This window comes from Agelaius phoeniceus, chromosome 18, assembly GCF_051311805.1.
Source record: "Agelaius phoeniceus isolate bAgePho1 chromosome 18, bAgePho1.hap1, whole genome shotgun sequence".
Lineage (NCBI taxonomy): Eukaryota > Metazoa > Chordata > Aves > Passeriformes > Icteridae > Agelaius > Agelaius phoeniceus.
The window spans coordinates 10870626-10890580 of NC_135282.1; the positions used below are offsets into that span (position 1 = coordinate 10870626).

The 19955-nt window shown below is 45.2% G+C and overlaps 2 protein-coding genes across 6 annotated transcripts in view; both read left to right on the forward strand.

Annotated features, from left to right (window-relative positions):
* Positions 1-6: 6 nt before the first annotated feature.
* Positions 7-15134, forward strand: RNF185 (ring finger protein 185). Of its 4 annotated transcripts, none has more exons than XM_054645961.2 (7): positions 7-144; positions 6341-6574; positions 8112-8130; positions 8775-8887; positions 9415-9469; positions 11381-11498; positions 12620-15134. In XM_054645961.2, exons 2-7 carry the CDS (start codon positions 6393-6395, stop codon positions 12715-12717), a joined length of 585 nt encoding a protein of 194 aa, XP_054501936.1. In that variant the 5' UTR covers positions 7-144; positions 6341-6392; the 3' UTR covers positions 12718-15134. The 4 variants fall into 4 exon arrangements, with proteins under 4 accessions (XP_054501936.1, XP_054501937.1, XP_054501935.1 ...); XM_054645962.2 differs by lacking the exon at positions 7-144 and adding an exon at positions 845-1027; XM_054645960.2 differs by lacking the exon at positions 7-144 and adding an exon at positions 1079-1237.
* Positions 15135-15324: 190 nt separating this feature from the next.
* The window catches only part of LIMK2 (LIM domain kinase 2), a 31289-nt gene continuing 26658 nt past the window's right edge, over positions 15325-19955 (forward strand). The window contains exons 1-2 of one of the 2 annotated variants that reach the window (XM_077188065.1): positions 15325-15438; positions 17905-18004. In XM_077188065.1, the coding sequence (XP_077044180.1) occupies positions 15423-15438; positions 17905-18004 (116 nt within the window). In that variant the 5' untranslated portion in view covers positions 15325-15422. Of the gene's footprint in view, positions 15439-16033; positions 16167-17904; positions 18005-19955 lie in introns of those variants that run through there. The other variant, XM_077188066.1, reaches the window with a different exon arrangement.

A 19955-nucleotide genomic window follows, 5' to 3' on the forward strand; every position in this document is an offset into this window, starting at 1 on the left:
TCTTTGGGGCCCTGGTAACTTTCTAATCAGTTACTACACTGACGTGAATATTTTTGCTGGATGCAGAAGCTGTGTCCAACCCTGATGCTTTGCTGACAGGCTGAAAAGGAGACAGCTGCTTTGTTGATTTTCACTGCTCTTCAGGTAGGACTGCTGTGTGTGTTCCTCATGCCATCAGCACTGTCACATTACGTGCTACATTTTCATCTCAACTTGAAATTTTTTTGGTGTGATACCATTTTGCTGTGGGTTTTGCCAAGCCTACGTGCTGCTGAAAGCAGCAGGAAGACTCTGTATACATGATTTTATCCTCCTGGACACTTCCTGGCTTGCACCTTCCAACCTTTCCACTAGAACTGTGCAGGCTCAGGCCACCTGGCAGCAGATAGGCCACTGACAATATCCTTGGGCTCTTTCTTGGCACTGGCTTCCCTGTGTTTCTTCACCGTTCCCTCATGAAACTCACTTTCTTTAGTGGAAGACCTTGGGTTTAGGATTCACCCATTCTCCACTGTGTAAAAACCAAGCAATTTTGGGCTGTCTTGTACCTTGGAGTCCTCAGAGCTGGGACAAACCCTCCAGAAGTGCCTTCTTGGGCAGGTCACCTCCTCTCCCTCGCTTTGGTCCCTCTGTTTCTTTGGTTTTTCACAACTGTATAAATACCTTTATCAAGCTCTAAATACCTTTATCAAGCTCTCTGTTTCCATCCTGGAGTTTCACAGCTCAGATTCTTTCCATCCTGAATCTGTTTCTCAGCTCAGATCCTTAACACTCTACACTCGTAAGTCAACAATTTGTTTCCCTCAAACTTCCTTCCTTCCCCTTCCGTCCTTCCTTCCTTTTCCGTCCTTTTCTGTTCTGCCTTCCTGCTGGGCCCGAGCATTCGCTACGAACTTCTCGCAGTCCCCGCGGCCGCCGTTTGGACGCGGCCCGCACCGTTCCGGTCAGCCGAGCTGCCCACGCCCGCAGAGCCGGGGGTCGCGGCGGGGCCGAGCAGCGCGGCCCGTTCGGCCCGGAGGAGCCCGAGGTAACGAGCGCCCGTGGGGCCGGGGCTGAGGAGGGGCGGCGGCGGGCGGGTGTTGCTGCCCGCGGCCCCCCCGGCCCGGTTGGCGGAGCCGCGGCGGTCGGTGGGGCGGGGGCCGGGCCCTTCCGCCGGCCGCGCTTCCGGGCGGTCAGGTGACGGGGCCCGGCGGAGCGGCGGCTCGGCTCGGGCGCTGCGGGGAGCCCGGACCCGCCGGTGAGCAGGGCCGGGCCGGGCGGGGCGGGGGACGGTAAGGGGAGCCGGGGCCGGGCTGCGGCTCTGAGGCCGATCCGGGCCGGAGCCGCCTGCGCCCGCTCCAGCCGAGCGGAGCGGGGACGCCGCGGGACCCCCCGGCCTCGCCCGGTGCCTCTGGAGCCGCGGAGCCCCCGGCGGGCCCGGCGCGGGTCCCCCGAGCTCCGTTCCGCGGCCCGGCGCTGCCGGCCGGGGTTTGGCCCGGAAGCGCCGAGCCGGGGCCGCAGGTGCCCGGTGTGCGCTGTGCGGGGCCGGCCCCGCTGGCTCTGGCTCGGGGTATGTCGAGAGGCGTCAGCTGCTGGTGCACGACATTGGTTGTATTATATATTAATTCTCGCTTCTTCTTAAATCACGTCTGTTGTATATAATAACTGTTGTATTTGATATTTTTACGTTTGCTGCTAACCTGGGTCAGCCAGGCACGTCTGTCTCACACAGGAAAACCATGGGGCAGCATTACCCAACTGGTTATATTCCTTTTTTTTTTTCCTTTGGACTTTGCGAGTTAAGAGGATAAAATCTTCGTTGAAAGATTTTTCTTGGAGTCTATATTAAACCTTTATGGAATGGATTAAAAAAAAAAATCAATTGGTTTAATCACCTGAGGTTTTTTACTGTTTGCATTTACAAGGTACATGGACTCCTCGGTGTTCCTGAAACACCCAAGCTGGGCCCTGGCAGCACTGCCTGTAACACAGATGTGCATTGCAGAATCCCAGTTAATGAAACCAGGCCAGGCGAGGCTGGAAGGCAAATGACTGCTTTTGCAAGAGCAAGTGAGCACATGAATTAATGTTTTGGGACCACTTTGTGGTGATATTAAGAAGCAGGTGCCCAATGCTGTACAGGTTACAGGAAGTGAAAAGATGAACTCGAGAAATGTTTCCAAGGAGTTAAAATGTAACATGTTTGGGGGACAGAGAAGAGCAAAAAGGTAGTGAGAGATAAATATGTATTTAATGATTAACAACAGGACAGTCATGTGTTAGTTAAAATATCTAAAATGACTGTCAAGAAGTCAGTACACTTCTAGACACTGTCAGCAGTTTTCAGCTAAGATTACCTGGTTGTACTTGAAGCCCAGGCAATTGTAATATGTTAAGTATCAAGATTGTTGTTAAACTTATGAGTGGGCATTTTTATATAAACTCTCAGTAGTAGTTTTAGATTTAAATTGATTTCCTAATGTGAATATTCCTTTTGTAAATATTTTAAAGTGTCAGAAAATGACAGTATTACCTTAGGGATAAGAAAAACACACTGACAAATCTTCTTTTTGATTTAAACTGCAAAAGGTTCAGGAACTAAATCAGAACTTGTTTCATAAACAAACTAGATTTGGATTATTTAAATTTCAGTAATCTTAGCTAAAATAAAATTCATTAGGAAAGAAATATGGAAAAGGGTCTTTCCTGTGGAATTGACATCCAACCGTGCTGCTTTTTTTAACTTCATTGTTATGGCAAAGAGGAACCAGCTTTGGGTTTTGCTAATAAAAAATTCTGTATCCTCACCAGAACTTTGTCTCATTGTTCATGAAAAAATTAAATACTTGAGACATCCTAATGTCGTGCTATGAACACATATTCCAGGACTGTTCTGTATAGGTGAAATTAGCTTCTAATTCATACTCCCTCTTTGCCTTTCCCAGGTTGAATTAATGTTCACCTACTGTTTCCAGCAGATTTTTTTTGTTTACCTTAACTTATGGTGAAAACTCCTCTAGGCTGTCCTGAAGTGATTTTGCTGTGTTTTGAGGCTGGGCAGTGAACTTTGGCAAATGCAGTCACTGGCTGAGTTCAGAAGTGTGATCTTTGACAGCACCACTCAGCTCGTGCTTTCCTGGTGTGCAGTAGATTTACAGATGAAGTTTTAAAAATATTAGAGGGAAATTTCTTTTTTACTGGCTGTTAGTGAGATCTGTACCCAGCACATGGACATTCCCAGGCCCCTGCACTTACTCTTGCCGTGGATCTCCTGTGCTCTTGGCTGTCATCCAGCTCCTTGTGGAGTTCCACCCTCTCAGGTACCTCCACTGCCATGTCTTCATGCTCCACCAGGTTTCTGTATTTATTTAGGAAGCCTACTTGCAAATGAGTTCCTTGTTTCTTAACTGTTCATCTGCTGCCACTCCTGATTCTTGGATGTAGTAAAGGTCAGTCGTTTTTCAGAACAACCTGTTGGGATATAACATAGGGATTGTGGTTTGAAGGAAATAAACAGCTAATCTAGATGGCTTTTATGGAACAAAGATACCATTTTCCTGTAAATATGTAGAAATCAAAGAAGAAAGAGAAAAGGCAAGATCTCTGAATGCTGGCAGTTAGGTATCAGCTGATTTTTATATCCTTTCCCTTGTTCTGTTTGTTGCTCATCATGCCTCCAGGGTTAATTTGGAGACCTGATCTGAAGGATAAGTTTGTAGCAAACCTTGACTGGCATCCCTCAATTGTGTTTACTTAACCCCAGAAGTCGTGTTCTATCCCAGTGTACTTACTCACAGTCTTCCTCCCAAACTCTAAAGAAAATTGAGAATTGGGTTGGTTTGGCCTGTTGTGATAGTTGTTGATCTTTTTAGTTTGTGATTTGCTTATGGTTTGTTGGGGTTTTTTTTTCCCTAGAGAGTTTTGTCTCAGAGTTCAAGAAGTTTGAGTGACTGTTCAATTTTGAGCTCATTCTGTGCTCAGAACAAGTTCCATTTGCAGTTGAATTTGTACTTTAGGACTCAGAGTACACTCACAAGCTACACAATGTATGATTATCAAATGTAAATTTGGCCCCTGGAAGCTGTTCCACATTTGCTTCTTTGTGTATGTGCAGATGTACAGAGCCCAGCAGCACCTGTTACAGACCAGTTATGTTAAACTGGGATACTCCAGGGATAAAAGCAAATGTTTGAGAAGGCATTTATTATTTTTACCATTGCATTTTGCTATGGTTTTGATATTTTAAATTGGTTATGTCCTAACAGGTCACTGGGCCCCATCAGCCAATGAACAAATACCTAGGAGAGGATCCCCAGCAGAGATTAAGGAATGACCTGTTCTAGGAAAGGAGATTCAGTGCCTGTTGCATTAGGTCATTTTAATCTTTCTTCTGTCTCAGCCATCTTTATTCCATATCATTACTGATATTTCTCTGGATTTCTTTGTCATCCTTCTTCATAACATTTTATTTATTTGTTGTAGTTACTAAAACTGAGGGTTTTTTTCAGTAAGTTTTTGTGGAGATACAGATTTTATCTTTTTGACAAGTCTTCAGATTCATTGTGTTAATATACAGAATTTAATTTGGAAAAAGGAACTTTTTTTTCCACATTGCTATTAGGGACTCAGAATTTATTTATTTGCCTCTTGTACACTTCCTGTCCTTGTGTTATATGTCAAGATGTTTCTTGTGACCATTCTGTAAAGGGATGCAGTATTTTTACTGTGTGTTGAACTCCCTGGTTTTAAGGAGGTTTTCTCAATTTTTATATTAATATATGTAGGTCCAAGTTGATAAGTTTTCACTTGAACTACTGAGCAAGACAGGCTGAAGATTCTGGTTGTAAGGATGTGTGAAAAATCCAAGTGTCTTTGGCATACAGTTTGTAGGTTGGCAGCGTTTCCATCTGCCTTGCTCTAACATGGATTTTAATTTTGTACAAGGAACTGGGTGTAAATGGAGTTGTGGTGTGAAATGCTCAGAGTCAGCACTACTGAAAGCAGCGTATGTTGAAGTGCAGCATCTGTGAATACAAATCTGCCCTTCTGGGACACTGTGCAAAATGATGTAACGGAGTGAAAAAGCTCTGCAGAGATAGATTTCACCTGCTGGAACTGAGGCTTTGCTGCAATACTTCCCAAGGCCCGGGTGTGATGCTTTCCTGGCTGTGCAGTGGGATGGTGTTGTAGGAAAAAAGCTGTTGGCAATAACAGCTGGAGATCCTGAGGCTTTAGTTTGCTATCCTGCACCTGAGCTGCAGCTCTGCTACAAAGAGGCAACACTAAGGAAAGCCTTTAGTGCTTGGGGGGTAAGTTGGAAAAGAAATTTCCTTCTGAAAAATTCAGGTTGCCCTTTGAAAATACTTCACTGTTTGTACACTTGCAAAAAGTTCAGATAATCTGAATCACCTGTTTGTTTCTCACAGCTTTATCTAAGTATTCCTGTTCCTGCAGCTTCAACATAATGTTAGAGTTTCATGAAAAGCAGAGTGAAATATTTTAAACATTTTTATTTTAGCGAATTAATTTCTGTAGCTACTGAAACTCTCTTAGTTCTTGGATTACAAATCTTGTACTGGTAAAAGTATTTCTAGAAGTGCAAATGCCTTGTGCTGAGTCTCAAATTTTTAGGTACTGTGGAGTTTATATATCAAGGAATTACACTGTAGAGGTTGTTGCTACTGAAATAAAATAAAAGTTGTTCTTTGGTAAATATGATTATGTTAATGAGAGATAAAAGCATGGAAGAAAAATTCAAGCACATTAAGGTAAAATTTTCAACACTTGTGCATTACTACCTTACTACTAAGTTATAAATGTTTAATAGTTTGAAAATACTAGAAATGTTTGATAGTCATTTCAACACTGCTGTGATAGCACCTATGTACTGCTCAGGAGAGAATTCAAGTTCTAAGCCACCTTTGCTTGCCATTATTGTCATTAATGTTCCAAACTAATGAACATTGAACTTAAAACCCTGCATTGCCAGTCTGTTAAAACTGTGAATTATTTAATTATTAAATTCTGCTTCTGACTGCACTCTCAGTTATAAGTTGTGTTGAATTTTGGAAGAGCATGGGGAGCTCATTCTCCTTACAGCAAATGGCATTTATGAGAAAATACAGGGGGGTTGTTTTGGCTGTGGATGTTTATCAGTGACAGTAAAATACAGGTCACACTATGGGACTGTAAAGTAGCTTAGTCTCTAAAAAAAGATCCCTCTTGGCTACGTTAAACTAAAACCATCAACAACAGGATTCAAGGACTTCTTAGATAAGTCACTACCAGCTTGGAATGGGGCCAGAATGTTCATAATGCCAATAATTGTTTAGGTTTGTTTGGTTTTTTCCCTTTCTCACAGCTAGGATTCCGAGAGGAAAATTTTCTTGACTTTGTTTGGGCAGTCCTTGAGGATGGCAAGCAAAGGACCCACAGCTTCTGCATCAACAAAGAGCTCCAGTACTGGAGGGACCAGTGGCAGCAGTAGCAGTAATGGTTCTGGGGACAACACTAATCAGGACAACACTTTTGAATGCAACATCTGTTTAGACACTGCCAAGGATGCAGTTATCAGCTTGTGTGGGCACCTCTTTTGGTAAGTGCTGCAGCCCCACACACCAGCCAGAGCACCATCTGTCTGATCCCATAAAAACCTGGGGTGTTTGTCATTCTAGAGGAGGGACTGTGGCTTTGGTTTAGGAGGAGCTTGGGTTTGCTCCTCAGCTGCTTTTCTTTGCTTGTATTCCAGGGAATGGGTTTCCTGTGTCCTAAACTCCCTGTACTGCTGGATTATTGTGTAAAAGCAAACAAACAAGCAGCCCCACACCGACAGTTCAGTGCTCATTGATACTGTTTGCTTATGTGTGTTATTTTATTTGTGCTGTCTGGCCTAGCACAGATATGTTCTTTAGACCTAAATTCCTTTCTGACCTCTGCATACCTAAACCTGGATATGAATCTGGCTTCTGTAGGCCAAATTGTAGTTTCTCCTCCAGGCTTGCTCTTTTTTCCTTCAAAACCATAAAAAAAGAAAAAAAATAGTCAATAAGCTTTTACATATGGGCAATTTCTCTTTTCCCATAATATTGCACTTGTGTAAGGAACTTTTTAATTTGACTTAGAAGTAATGTACAGCACAGATATATGTGCATAATTTCTGATGTGGGTAACTTAGTTTGAATATACCCTTTCTTGAATGTGAAGAAGTTAAGGATTGACATGGCCAAATGTGGGGGGGGTTGGAGTTTATTTTACACAGTGGGCTAAATCCTTAATTAAAAGAAGCCTGAAAGTGTTTTTCTCCTGTGTAAATATACATAACATCTGAAAATCCAGGATTTTATTTGGGGAGATGGAAAATCACTGGCTTAGGGCATGTTAAGATAAAATAACATTAAATTATTGTACAAAAGGATTTGGAGTAATGGAACCTTAAAAGTACCCGGTGTCTTGTCTGAATGGTGTTATTGAGGCCATTTTGAAAGCAGATGGCTGTTTAGCAGTTTTATCTTGTAGCTTGTTTGTCTTTGACCCTTTTTTAATTTGCCATAGCAATTTAATCTGTTAATTGGGAATTTCTCTGCCCTGAGCAACTGAGTCTGATCTCAATAGCTGAGCCTGCTCTGAGCATCAGGTTGGACTAGAGGCTGCCTGAGGTACCATCCAGCCTTAGTTATTCCATAATTCTGTGAATGTGGCTGATGTTTCAGCTCAGTTTCTAGGATCCTAAACTCTCATTACTGACATCTTGCTCATTTGCATCTTGGCTCTGGGATAGCTTTTCATGGTATCAGAAGAGAAAATCTGTACAATAAGCCCTAAGAATAATGCAGCCTCTGTCTGGGCCTTTGGTTTGGATGAGGACCCAGGAGTGGGAGATGCACAGAACCACATTAGGAATTTAGATTGTGTAACCTGAAAAAAAAACCAGTGGAGATCAGTCTTGGGCTGTGTTTGCAAAAATGGTTTTAATGGGAGGCTGCAGAACTGGCCCAGCTGGATTCCAGGATTCTGTTGTCACCAAGCTGCATTATCCCTGTACACTGCACATTTGTCATATAGAGTTCAGTAACTAATTCTATTTTCCTCCCTTTTTCTGCTCTGTGAACAAATTGTCCTGGGAATGCTCACAGTTGGCCTTGTTTACATCAGGTAAGACAGGTTTTCTTTTACTTTGTCTTTCATCAGCTCCAGTTGCTCAATAAAGCCCTTGGTTCTCTGGAGTATCCCCCTCTTTTCAAATGTGCTTTTCTCTCCAGGGCAGTCACAACCTGCTCATGCAGCTTAATGTGCAACAGCTTGCAATCTGCTCTTTGAGCAACAAGAAAACTTAGGTTCTGTTCCACTTGCCTCCATTTCTGAGTTTCTTAAACCCTGCATAATTGCAGTTTTGGTACAATTACCGTTGGAGCTTGCAGGGTTTGGTTTGCAGGTTTAAGTGCTGAGTGTACTTCTCTTTGCATACATAGTGTTTTACACTGTGGTGCCATTATAGAGAAGGTGGATGACAGGAAGGCCATCTGTGCTAGCCCTTGCCTTTGCAGGACTGCTCATTCTCTTTATTTCTTCTTTTACTCCAGTGGAGATCTGAATGTGTCCACATCAGCAAGCTGTTCCCACCTGAACAACAGCCAAAGTGCCAACTCCACTTTGGGGAGTACTTGGCACTTAGTAAAGTGTTTTGCTCCAAAACTTTGTGAGAAATTGCTAAAGTCTTTCTGCCTGCCTTCAAATGATGTTTGCATAGTTATTTTTGTGGTATTTTAGTAGTTTTCTTATAATTTCCTTTCTTTTAGTGGCTAGAGACCAGGCCAAACAGACAAGTGTGTCCTGTATGCAAAGCAGGAATCAGTCGAGATAAAGTTATTCCTCTCTATGGAAGAGGTAGCACTGGGCAACAGGACCCCAGGTAAGAAACCTAAATGCAACTTTTTTCATTTGAAAATTAAAGAGGAAACTGTAGTTTAAGGTCTTAAGATTAAGCTGTTAAAGTGCTGGATTCTCAGTTTTAAATACTTTGTCAAAAGACATAGATCTGATATTTCTGCCAAATATTTCTGGCTTTTTCAGGGCCTGGGTTTGCACACATTTCTTATTCTTGGCAATTCATTTTAATTTGAATCAAGTGTTAATTATCAGTTACAAGTGGCAGGTTGCAATGATTGTTGTCTGACCAGAGAAGCTTATATTAAATGTTCACATCCTCAGTTTTTAGCCTTTGCAATGGGTATTTGTTATTCAAAAGTGCAGCGTTATGTGCTGCTGAAGGTCCAAAGCTGCTGTTGGCTCTCTCACACACTGCTCCAGCCCTGCTGGATGGCCCCAGGACACTGTCAGGAGACTGTTTTTTATGGTGGTTCTGATTACTAGCCAGTCTACTGCAGATACTGTTGTCACATGTCCTTGCACTTGAGCTAATTTCACAACTTCCTGCAGAGAGAAAACTCCACCACGACCCCAAGGACAGAGACCTGAACCAGAGAACAGAGGGGTGAGTGATCAAACGAGCTTGAGTGGTTTAGTTGTTATTGGTAGTGGTATTTATTCATCCTGGAGGACATAATGTGTGTGAGAGAACCTGCATGAAGATCCTGCAGCTTACACATCCTGCTCTTCCCCAGCTGGCTGTTCATGAATCATTGAGAGCTGTGGTGTGGCACAGAGCTCCATTCCTGTGGTACCTTTAGCATCCCAAAGAACAGCCCGACTCGGATCATGCTTCATGAACACAGCCCAGTGTGCTACCACTGGAAAAGCTTTTCATACTTGATTGTTCTCCATGTTTAAATACAAGGAACACTTTGCTTTGAAAATTCTTTGTGCAAGTGTATATCTGTCAAAACTTATGTGTCATTAATTAATCCACATATTAATTTAGATTTTTGACACTGACACCTGCTTCTCTCATTTCAATGGGATGTTACTGTACCATGGCATTACAAGCAAGAGAAAGCCAATATCTGTTGGATACGTGATTTGAAGAGGGATCTGTGGTTTTGTTGAGGAGATTACATAGGGTGAATGTAAACAGAAGCTGGCACAGATGGAGCAGCTGTGGGAGTGGGTGGTAGGACAGACCACAGTGTTCTTCAGCACGGTGGCAGCAAGCATGACCTGATGAAACAATGGCACATTTCCATGTAACTCAGCCTGAGCTCCTTGGAGAGGATTGTCTCCCTCATGCTTTGAGCAGACAACTCTGCAGGGTATGATTAAGGTGCATTTCTGTAGTGAATGTATTGGGAGCTCAGCTGTTCTCTTTCACTAGGGCATTGCTGCCTTATTAAATCAGCTCCTGTACCTTACTTGAACCTTTCTGCTGGTGCTGCTGTAAATCAGAGGGATGGGGTATGAAGGCAGTGGTGCTGTTCTCTTCAGATCCTGTGCCTGCCACAGAGAGCTCTGCTGTCCCTCAGAGTTAGTGGCAAAATGCTTGAGTATGGTCAAAAGACCAACTCCTCAAACCAAGGCTCAACCAAGAAACATTTGGCTTTTATCAAATCAGTAAAATCAGCTGTCCTCCCATTGTTGGTGGTCATAAACCAGAGGGTCTTTCAGAACTGGTATCACTGCTTTAATCCTGAGGTGAGAGGACAGAATGCTGGATTACAGGACTGTGGGCTCTCCACAGTGTTTAGGCATGACACAAGCCCCTAGATTCACACACAGTCAGTTCTCAAGCAGCACACTGCTTCTGCAGAGCAGGATTCCTCTCAATTCAGAACACTTATCATTTGAATTGATGTGGTATTTTAGTTTGGATCCCACAGGGTCAGTGTTATTGCATTGTAACTTCCTTTTTTCCTCCTTTCCTTATGTCTTACGTTCCTAACCCAGGTGATTTTGTCACCTTAATTTGAGTCCTCATGGTAAATTTTTTTGTGGTTTTCCTATGCATCCCACTGGCAATTTATCATTCCACTGAGTGTTTAACTGATGCACATGTATCACAAAAAGCAATTTAGGTTATTTTCTTAAGTACCTTTCCTATATGGCTAACAGCTGTAAACACATGATACATTGTTAAGACATTCTAAATAGAATTCTTTCTGTCGATTTTGATACGTTGGCAGATACCTTCTATTTTAAGTTGAGAAAGGTTACAGTTGAGAAACACTGTCCTAATTTGTGGCTCCCAAACAAGAACTGCAGTTGCTAGTTTTCATTTTCTCAAACCTTTGGGTTGCTGGGTGAATTTGCTGCTGTCTGAAACATTTTAAATCCAGGAGAGCCAAGGGGATATCTACAAAAGTGTGTCAGACTGAAAGTTGCCAGACAGCTTGGCCCTCCTTCAGCTGTGGGAAAGCCAGTGAGAGAGAATGTCTGCACATCCACAAAATACCCTGAAATAGGCTCTAAGTGATTGTTACCTGTTTTGTCTTCTGCTCTTTGTTCTCTGCAGGGATTCCAGGGCTTTGGGTTTGGTGATGGTGGCTTCCAGATGTCCTTTGGAATTGGGGCGTTTCCCTTTGGTATATTTGCAACAGCCTTCAACATAAACGACGGGCGACCTCCTCCAGGTACCAGGGATCCTCCTCCTGTCCCATCACAGACATTTTCCAAACTCCTAAATAACCTGCTAAATGGCAAAACATTCTGAACAGTAACCAGTGTTGTCAATAGAAACAGGAAACGAGGGCAAAACCGCTCTCTAGAGAACATGGTCTGTGGCTGGTATGTTTTGTACACAGACTCATAAAAGAGGCAAGTTTGGAATTTCCATATAATTTGCTGAAGGCCCTCCTGGGAGACCAGTGACTGCAGAGGAACAGTGGCACTGGAGACTATTCTCCTCTAATTCAGATGTCTCCTCTGGTACACCAGCAGACTTCTCCTGAAAAATGACACAAATTGGACTAGACTTTCTAATAATAATAAAAAGGAGTCACTAGGCGTGTATGAAGGAGACCCAGATTTTAAAAACAGCAGGAAAGGACCATTTCCTGAAAGATGAGAAGGAAAAATTTAAACTAGTGCTCTGTACCACAAAATTATGAATGCAAAGATTGTCTCAGAGATAAATTTCTGAAAAATGAACAGTCATCTGTATTCTACAAGAAGTAACTTTGCACTGAAATTACTTCATGTTTTTGATTAACAAAAACCAGTTGGGTTACTCCAAGGGGTGACCTTGCTCTCTAACAATGAAGTTATCCCTAGAGAACCTCCTCCCCATCTTCAGTGTAGACAAACTGAATCTGTTTTGGACAAGAACACCTACTGGCCAGGGTTTTTTGAACTTACTTTGTGAAAGGTTATGCCTGGCAAATCTTCCACCGTGTCATATGGCACAGGAATTATGAGGAACAAACTCATTCTTCACATCACACCAGCATTGCCATGGTCCTGTGCTGTCCTTGGGTCAAATTATCTTCCCTGTTAATTATAGTTCAGTGTCCCCTGAAAATCTGCTGGGGGTGGGACTGAACTAAGGAGTCCTGCTTTGAGACATTTGTCTTCCTTCTGATCTGCCCATGCAGCCAGCCAGGCTGAGGGTAGGAAGTAGCAATTTTCTCACCAAGCAGATTCATTCTTAGCATATTTTTCAATGTATGAATATACTATATTCAGATTATACACAATCCCAGAGAAAAGGAAGGAGCTGAACTGTTGTTTGTTTTTTTTACTTCCTGTTTTCCAGCTGTTCCAGGGACTCCTCAATATGTGGATGAGCAGTTCCTTTCCCGCCTCTTCCTGTTTGTGGCACTGGTGATAATGTTCTGGCTGTTGATTGCATAAGTCTTTTCCATTATTCTATATATTCATGACCAACAAGGCCACTGAAACAGTTACAAACTGCATCCCCATCCCATTTTAAACCTCTTGGTGTCTGGTTCCATAGCTACCTATGGGCTTCAGGAATTGGTGGTACCACAGCACAATGAGGAATCTCACATTTTGCACCAGAGTCGGTAATTAAAACATTCATTTAAAAGTGTATTTCAGCTCAGATATCTTGTACAACAGGTTCCTGCCACAAACCATGGGCCTAGAGTTGAGCTGCACTCTGAAAGGGAGTGCTGCTTTGAAATCCTGTGCCAATCAGTGACACCAGGCCTGTGGGATACACAGTTATCCCAACAGACTGGGCAGGTAAGGAAACTTCTCCAGTGTGACCAGTATCTCCTGCTTTGCAACCACGATGGATCTGCCAGAGCTGCAGATGTTATTTAATGTCTCCATCAACATCTGACCTTCTCCAGGAAATCATCCCCAGCACTGCTGGGACTCTCTGGGGCACAGCACGTGATGCAGGCAGAGCCAGCTCTGGAGACTGGTTCCAGTTTCTTTTCTGTCTGTTATTTCCCAGCGTGATGGAAAACCCTTCCTGATGGTTCTCATGGCTGTTAGAAGAAGGGATACAAATTTATGCTGCAATTTTTTAAAGCCTGAGCATGCTGGAGCCAGCCACTGGAAGATTCTCTGGCTGTGGAGCCAGGTGGGGTTGCTGGAGCCAGCCCAGTTCCTCACTGACAAACAGTGTTGTTTGTGTTCCCCTGCTCTGTGCAGCACCTGGGCTGCACTCCTGGATAATCCCCTCCCAACCTCGTCACTGTAGCGACATTTATCTTTCTCAAGGCTTTGAGACTTTCTACACAAGGTCATGTACTCCAGATAAAATCCTATTACAGACCTGAGATCAGCTTGTCTGGGGAGAGGAACAAAAGGCATCTTTACGTGAGTTTTGAGGTAAAACTTGTCATACTGTAAAATGACACAGGAGGAGACCTGAGATCCTGCCTCTGCCAGCACATGCTCAGTAGGGAACATTGGAAGACCTTCTCTCTGCAGGTGCACACAGACCTTCTCCCGTGCCACAGCAGAACAGCTACAGCGCCAGAGTCTCTGCAGCTAAAATCTACCAAAGATTTTAATTTGAAGTGCTGGAGGAGACCACAACCATTAATGTGCTGAGGGGATATTGCAGAAGGTGAGCAATCTGCAGCCGCTTTGGAATCCTGTTGGGTATTCAGCTTTAAAGAGTACTCCTGATGTATTTGTGTAGATTCCTTCAAAACAGGTATGAGAGATTCCCTAGCAAGATGAACTGTTCATATTTCTCTGACTAGGCAATTCCATTTTTTTTTCTCTTACTGTTTTTAGATTTTTTTGATTCCGGTCGCTCGTAGTCATAATGATTTCCTGCGAGATGAATGTTGTGACTTCCCTGGCAGTAGGCAGAAAACTGAAAAGCAAATCAATTGATAGAAACTTTGTTTCAATAGCTTGGGATTTTTTAGTGTATGGCAGAGTTTCCTGGGCAGAACACCTTTAATTAATTGTTATAGAAGTTTATTTATGTAATTATAAACTGTTTCCTTTTAGTGTCAAGACAGAGTATGACTGAAGTTTAACTTGCCTACCTCCAAAATTCCATCTGGCAAGTAGAATGTTGCAAAGCTTCTGCAGTGTTTTGTCATGTCAGATTTATACCTGACTCAATGATAATCCGACAGAATAAATTGCTCAACTATTTCTAGTTGAGGTGGTGCTTCAGCTTTTGCTATGTGACACTTCTGAGTAGCTGAACTTTGGCATAGGCTTCTTCTCAGGTGTGTAACTTGGTAACTGGGGCCCTTCCCAGGAGGACAGGCTGTTTTGTTTGGTTGTCCTACAATGTCGCAGCTTTGGGTTCCTCTCCTGCGCAGTCAGCACCACCTGCTGATGGGAAGGGAAGGTTCATGTGACAGTAAGGGACGGATTCCTTCTCCTTTTGTACGGAGAAACTCGATGCTGAGAGGTTATGCAGGGAGGAGAAAGGTAGCCCTTTGAAGCCTTTATCCCATAAAGAGGATAGAGAAGTGACTGCAATAGATTCAAGAGGTACTGAAATATATTTAATTATTACATTTTAAAAACCAGAATTTTAATGGATCGGGGGTGGGGATTTCCATCTAGGAGTGAGAGAGATAATGGATTTAGAGAAGGCTGCAGAAGCATGACTAAGAGCTCTTATTTTCCGGCAATTCAAGGATAAAATAGTCTAAAAGTGTTAACGCTTGGTTCCCCCTTTCCCTGGTGTGCTTTTGTATGTACCCCTTCCCGTAACCCGACCGCACACGGCCCGGACGGCTCGGTTAGTGCGTTACCGTTCCTCCTCACTAATTTTCACTGTTGTGAAAGTGATTTAGAATTAAAAAATGGTTTTACATTGAGCGGAGTGCGCCGCCGTTCCTTTGCGCTGCCTGGGGCCGGGAGCGGGAGCGGCGGGGCCCGCCCGGGGCCGCGGCACGTGCGGGGCGGGGCTGCGGGCGGGGAGCGCCGCCATTGGCCAGTGGCGCGGAAAGGGCGGGGCGGGCGCGGCGGGGCCGCGCGGGGATTGGCCGGTGCGCGGGGCGGGCGACGCCGATTGGCGCGGGGGGGGCCGGAGCGGGCGGTCCGGAGGATCGGGCCCAGGTGCGGCGGCCGCCGCTGGCGTCGGGCGCGCGGGCGGCGGGCGCGGGATGGAGGCGCTGCCAGGTGAGCTCGGGCCGGGCCGGCCGCGCCTCTGCGGGAGGAGCCGCCCTCCGCCACCCGGGGCGGGCGCGCGTACGCGAGGCCGCGGCTCTCGCCGTTATGCGGCCGCTGCCGCTTCGGCGGCGTCGCGGGGCGGCCCCTGCGGGGCTCGACGGGGCCGCTGCTTCCTGAGCCCGCGCCCCGGCCGCACGTCAGCCCCTGGCTGGGGAGCGCTCTGGGGCCGGCCCGCCGCTCCCTCCAGCGGGTGGCACCGCGCGGCCCGGGGGTCCCGGCGGGTCTCCGCAGCCCCGGTGCGATGGGATCCGCGGGACGGCCATGGGAGATGCGGCGCGGCCGCAGCCGGCACCGGGTCCTGCAGCGCGGGGGCTGCCAGTGCCACTGACCCCGTCCTTGCTGTCCCGCTCGAGGTCCCCCGCTGCCCCCGCGGCTCGGCCGCTGCTCCTCGCTGTGTCTGTGCCACATTCCTCCGGCCTGGGGAACTCGGCAGACCTGTTCCATGGATTATGTCCCTCTGCGTTTCCTTCGCGCTGTTTCCTGCTCTGTTTTGTTCATTTCCGTCGTTTCTCCTGCATACTGAAGCAGATTCTGTTGGATTGAGGACTGTTCGTTTCCGTTTGTGAGCTAATCAGCCTTGCTGGGCACACTTAAACAGATGGAGCACTACAGCTGAGAGTCGGTGTAGTTTCTTCTTCACGGAGTTCCGAAGCTGATGGGACAGATTCTCTAAGATGGTCAGGGAGTAATTTGTTGTTTGTAATCAGCTGTGGTGTAGTCATTGATCTTTAAATGTCTTTAACAAGATCCGCAGACAGTTTTGACACGTGTGTGTTGTGCTGGTGACACTGAATGGGAGGGGATGGAGCCGCAGAATGTTTGGTTTGCAGGTAGTTTTGGCCTGCAGCTATTTCAGAAGTTCAGCTGACTTCCAGGCCTTGCCCTGCTTGGAGAGGAGAGCGTTGGCTGCCTGTGCATGGAGGCACAGGCACACAGAGCTTTGCCTTTTATTCCCAGTGTGCTGAAAAGCCATTTCCTTTATAGGACAACACAGGTAGGGTCAGGTTTTTCCAAGGTTCTCCCAGCCTTTATTTTGTTGTGCAGGTTTGAGCTCAGGTGGAGTTCTTGGTGTTCTGGATTTACAGGAGGGGACAGGGGCAGGTGATCCAGGTGTGGAGCTGATGCACACTTGGGAACTGAAGTAGCAACCTACACCACTTGTCACATTTGGAGGTACCCTTTGAGCCTTACATCTTTATGGAGACTTTCCTGGATACTGCTGGTCATAGTGGTGCCTGTAGCTGAGCAGCAAATGTTTTTTTTTTCCCTGAAATAGCTATTCATGTAAAAAGTGCAAGATCTTCACCTTGGTTAATTTTAAACATTGCCGTTGACCTGCACGGTGGGGCAAAGGTGCATGAAAGGTTGATGGCTTCTGTTTTGTGTAGCTTCAAGGAACTTAGCAGTGGTGTGAACTTGCCTAAGCAACTTGCCTAACCAAGTTGTACCATTCTTTGGAAAAGGGAAGTCCATGGTTTGTGGTTTTCCTTGTCTAAGTGCACCTTTTCCTTTAATGCAGCCTTGCTGCAAGCAAACTGTTGGTAGCAGGAAGAAACAGATTTGGGATCTGCTCAGCTCTGTGACACATTTCTTGTGCCATCCTGTGCTGAACTAAGATTCTTGACTCTTTAATATGCCTGCACTGCCCTTGGGATTTTGGATAGCATTTATCTGTGTGCCAAATGTTCTTTGTGCACAAGCTTTCATTCTGTTTTCCTAGCTTGCTTGCATCTAAGTAACCAGCTCTCTCTGGGGCTTTCTGGCAGTTCTAGCAAAAACTATTATAGCTCTATTATAACTGTTTTAAGTATTTTCTGGAAGGGCAATAGGCCAGTAGCATCACTCCCCCTTCCTAAGTCTGACGGTAGCCTGGTGTTGGCTGTACAGTCTCTAAGGGATTATTCATTCAAGAGTGTAATTCCTTCCTGGTAGTCTAGTTGTTCTCTACTGAATGAAGTTTGCCTTTCCTTTCTTTCAGTTCTGGGAAATCCAGTTAATTATACAAATGAGAGCAAACGTTATGTGCTGAGTCAGTGCTGTGGGGGAAGCAGTAGTGTGGCTTCCTGGCCTAGCACGGTTCTCTGTTGGAATTGTGGTACTAGACCAGTGTTGCCTTCCTGAAATCTCTGCTCTGACAGAGCTGTAACTGAACTGTTTTATGTGATAAGCCATATATTTTTCTTGTGCAGAATGTGAAGAAGCAAATGTATGACTGAAGGAAAAAAAAATATACAAGATATGAGAGTTTGATTTGGGAGTTCCCACTCTGGGGTTATAGACTGCCTGCAGCTTTCCATGTGGGAAGGCTTTCCTGTCAGTTACTTAACTTAAGGTTGTTCTTTATGAAGGCTGTACCAATCTTTGTTTTCTCTGCTGTAAACTGCTTGCTGTTTGTCCCCTTATTGCTGTGTGCAGGTGAAGAGGTCTGGAGATGTCTGGGATGTGGGGACAGCATTGCTGCTGGGCAGCGCCTGCACAAGACTGTCAATGAGGCTTGGCACATCTCCTGTTTCCGGTAGGTAAAGCTCAGCCTTTCAACCCTCCTTGTGCTGTTCCACTGGCTGGGACCTGCTGCTGAGGCCCCAGCATGAGCTGGGGATTCCTGCAGTGCTCTCTCTGCCTGACCTGTTCCCAGCTCCTTTGTGGCTGTACCTCAGGGACACCATCCAGTCCCCAGAGCAGCTGGCACAGCCTGGCACAGATAAAGTGCAAATAAAAGCTCTGATTTACTGCTGGTGGCAGAAGCCATGGTTACATGTTTGTCTTCTGCAGCATTCCAAAGCAGTGCCCAGGCAATTTGCACAGCCTGTTGCTTTTTCCATGTGTGGTAGGTGCAAGGGTGTTATCAGGGTGCTGATAGAGATCTTGCCTTTTGCTTTCTCTCCTTTCCAGACTCTTAAGACAGACAAACTTACGAAATCTGTTAGATAATGTTGCTGTCAGCAAGGACAAAAAGGGATGTCTGCCATGATGGTAGGAGTAATGACTCTTTTTGGTGTTCCATGAATACTCAGTCCAGTTTTCATGCTCCAGAATCACATTTCTGAAGGGGTCTGCATTTTTGACAGAGGTTCAGTACCTGCAGCTTCTACTGGCTTCTATGTTGGCTTGAATATGGGGAGGTTAATGTTTTGGATACTGTTGAAGAAAGTGGGGAAAAAGGAAGCCAAAGTGTGGCTTTGGAGGAATGTTTTCTGTGCCAAAGTAAGCATCTATTGTCCTCGTTTAAAGAACACAAGGAAAAAACCCCAACAAAATACCCCAACTTTGTTGAAGTGAGGATTGTGGTTATTGGTATATTTAAAAAAATAAAGACTCTCATGCTGCCAAAGCAGTGCAGGCTCAGTTGACTTGGAAAATGCTGTTTTTAGTGACACATTAATAATCACAATAACGTTTTGATTTCATTACAAATCCCAGTATTTTGGATTTCTCTTGGTTTTAGTGTTCATGTTTAGCCATAATGAAGCAGCCTTTCTTAATCCTGGTTTTCTCTTTTCCCTGAAGGATGAGTATCTTGCTGAGCTTCCCTAGACTGTGCCAGTAGCCAAACCCCAAGCTGTGTGTGCTGGGAAGTGTGTCCCTCTTGCCATTGAATGTATTTCTCTTGTGGGTCTTGATTTGCAAATGTCTTGGTGCTTCTTGCTGTTGGGGCTGTTGAAGTGAGGAGCAGCTGAGCTGGAGGCAAACCCTACCTTTGGGACACTTCACAGAGGATTTGTTTTCATAGGTTCTATTGTATAATGGAGGTCTGGTTGTTGCTTCTTGGCTGGTTTGTTTTACACAAGTGATGACACCAACCTTTCTCTGAGCTGTGTAGTCACTTTTTGCATTTGCTGATGCTCTTCTTGTGCTCTGTGCCTTTGGCAAGCTGGAGCACCCAGTGGGGCTGCTGTGCTCAGTGAACACTTGGAACCTGCAGCAAAGGAAGCTTGCCTCCCCTTTTTCCTAGTTCCAGGGTAGGACTGTACATGCAAACAAGTTTCCAGTTTGCCCTGTGTTCCTCTTTTCCTCCTGCTGTCCCTGAGCCATGCTGAGCTCCTGTGCCTGATATCCCAAAGGCAAACTTGAAAAAGCCTCTAAGGGTAGGAGGCTTTGGCAGTTGGGAGCTGTGAGTTCCGGCGGCTCTTGTGCAGTGTTTTTTCCAGTCTTCCTGGGGATTAGCTGACTCCCTGGCCTGGCACATAATTTCTCTAATGCTGCTTGGCATTGTTCCAGGCTCGTTAGCTCTGTTTATTCTTGGTCAGGCTTGGCGCTGGCAGGAGCTGACGTACATGAGCGTCTCTGAGGATTTCAGTTTTTGTCACTTCCCTCCTTCCTCAAACTGCATCTACAGGAGCTTTTGTCTCTGAAACCTGCATTTTCTCTGCTGTGGCTGGAGGGAAGAGCAAATCCCTGTTTGTAGATCTTGGATATTTTGGACTGTTCTTTGGCCAGCTGGTTCCTTAGGCTTGAATCTGATGGGC

Coding starts and splice junctions, on each gene's coding strand:
- RNF185 (XM_054645961.2), top strand. CDS start 6,393: ATGGCAAGCAAAGGACCCACAGCTTCTGCATCAACAAAGAGCTCCAGT. Junction 8,888..9,414: donor ACTGGGCAACAGGACCCCAG/GTAAGAAACCTA, acceptor AACTTCCTGCAG/AGAGAAAACTCCACCACGAC. Junction 11,499..12,619: donor CGACGGGCGACCTCCTCCAG/GTACCAGGGATC, acceptor CCTGTTTTCCAG/CTGTTCCAGGGACTCCTCAA.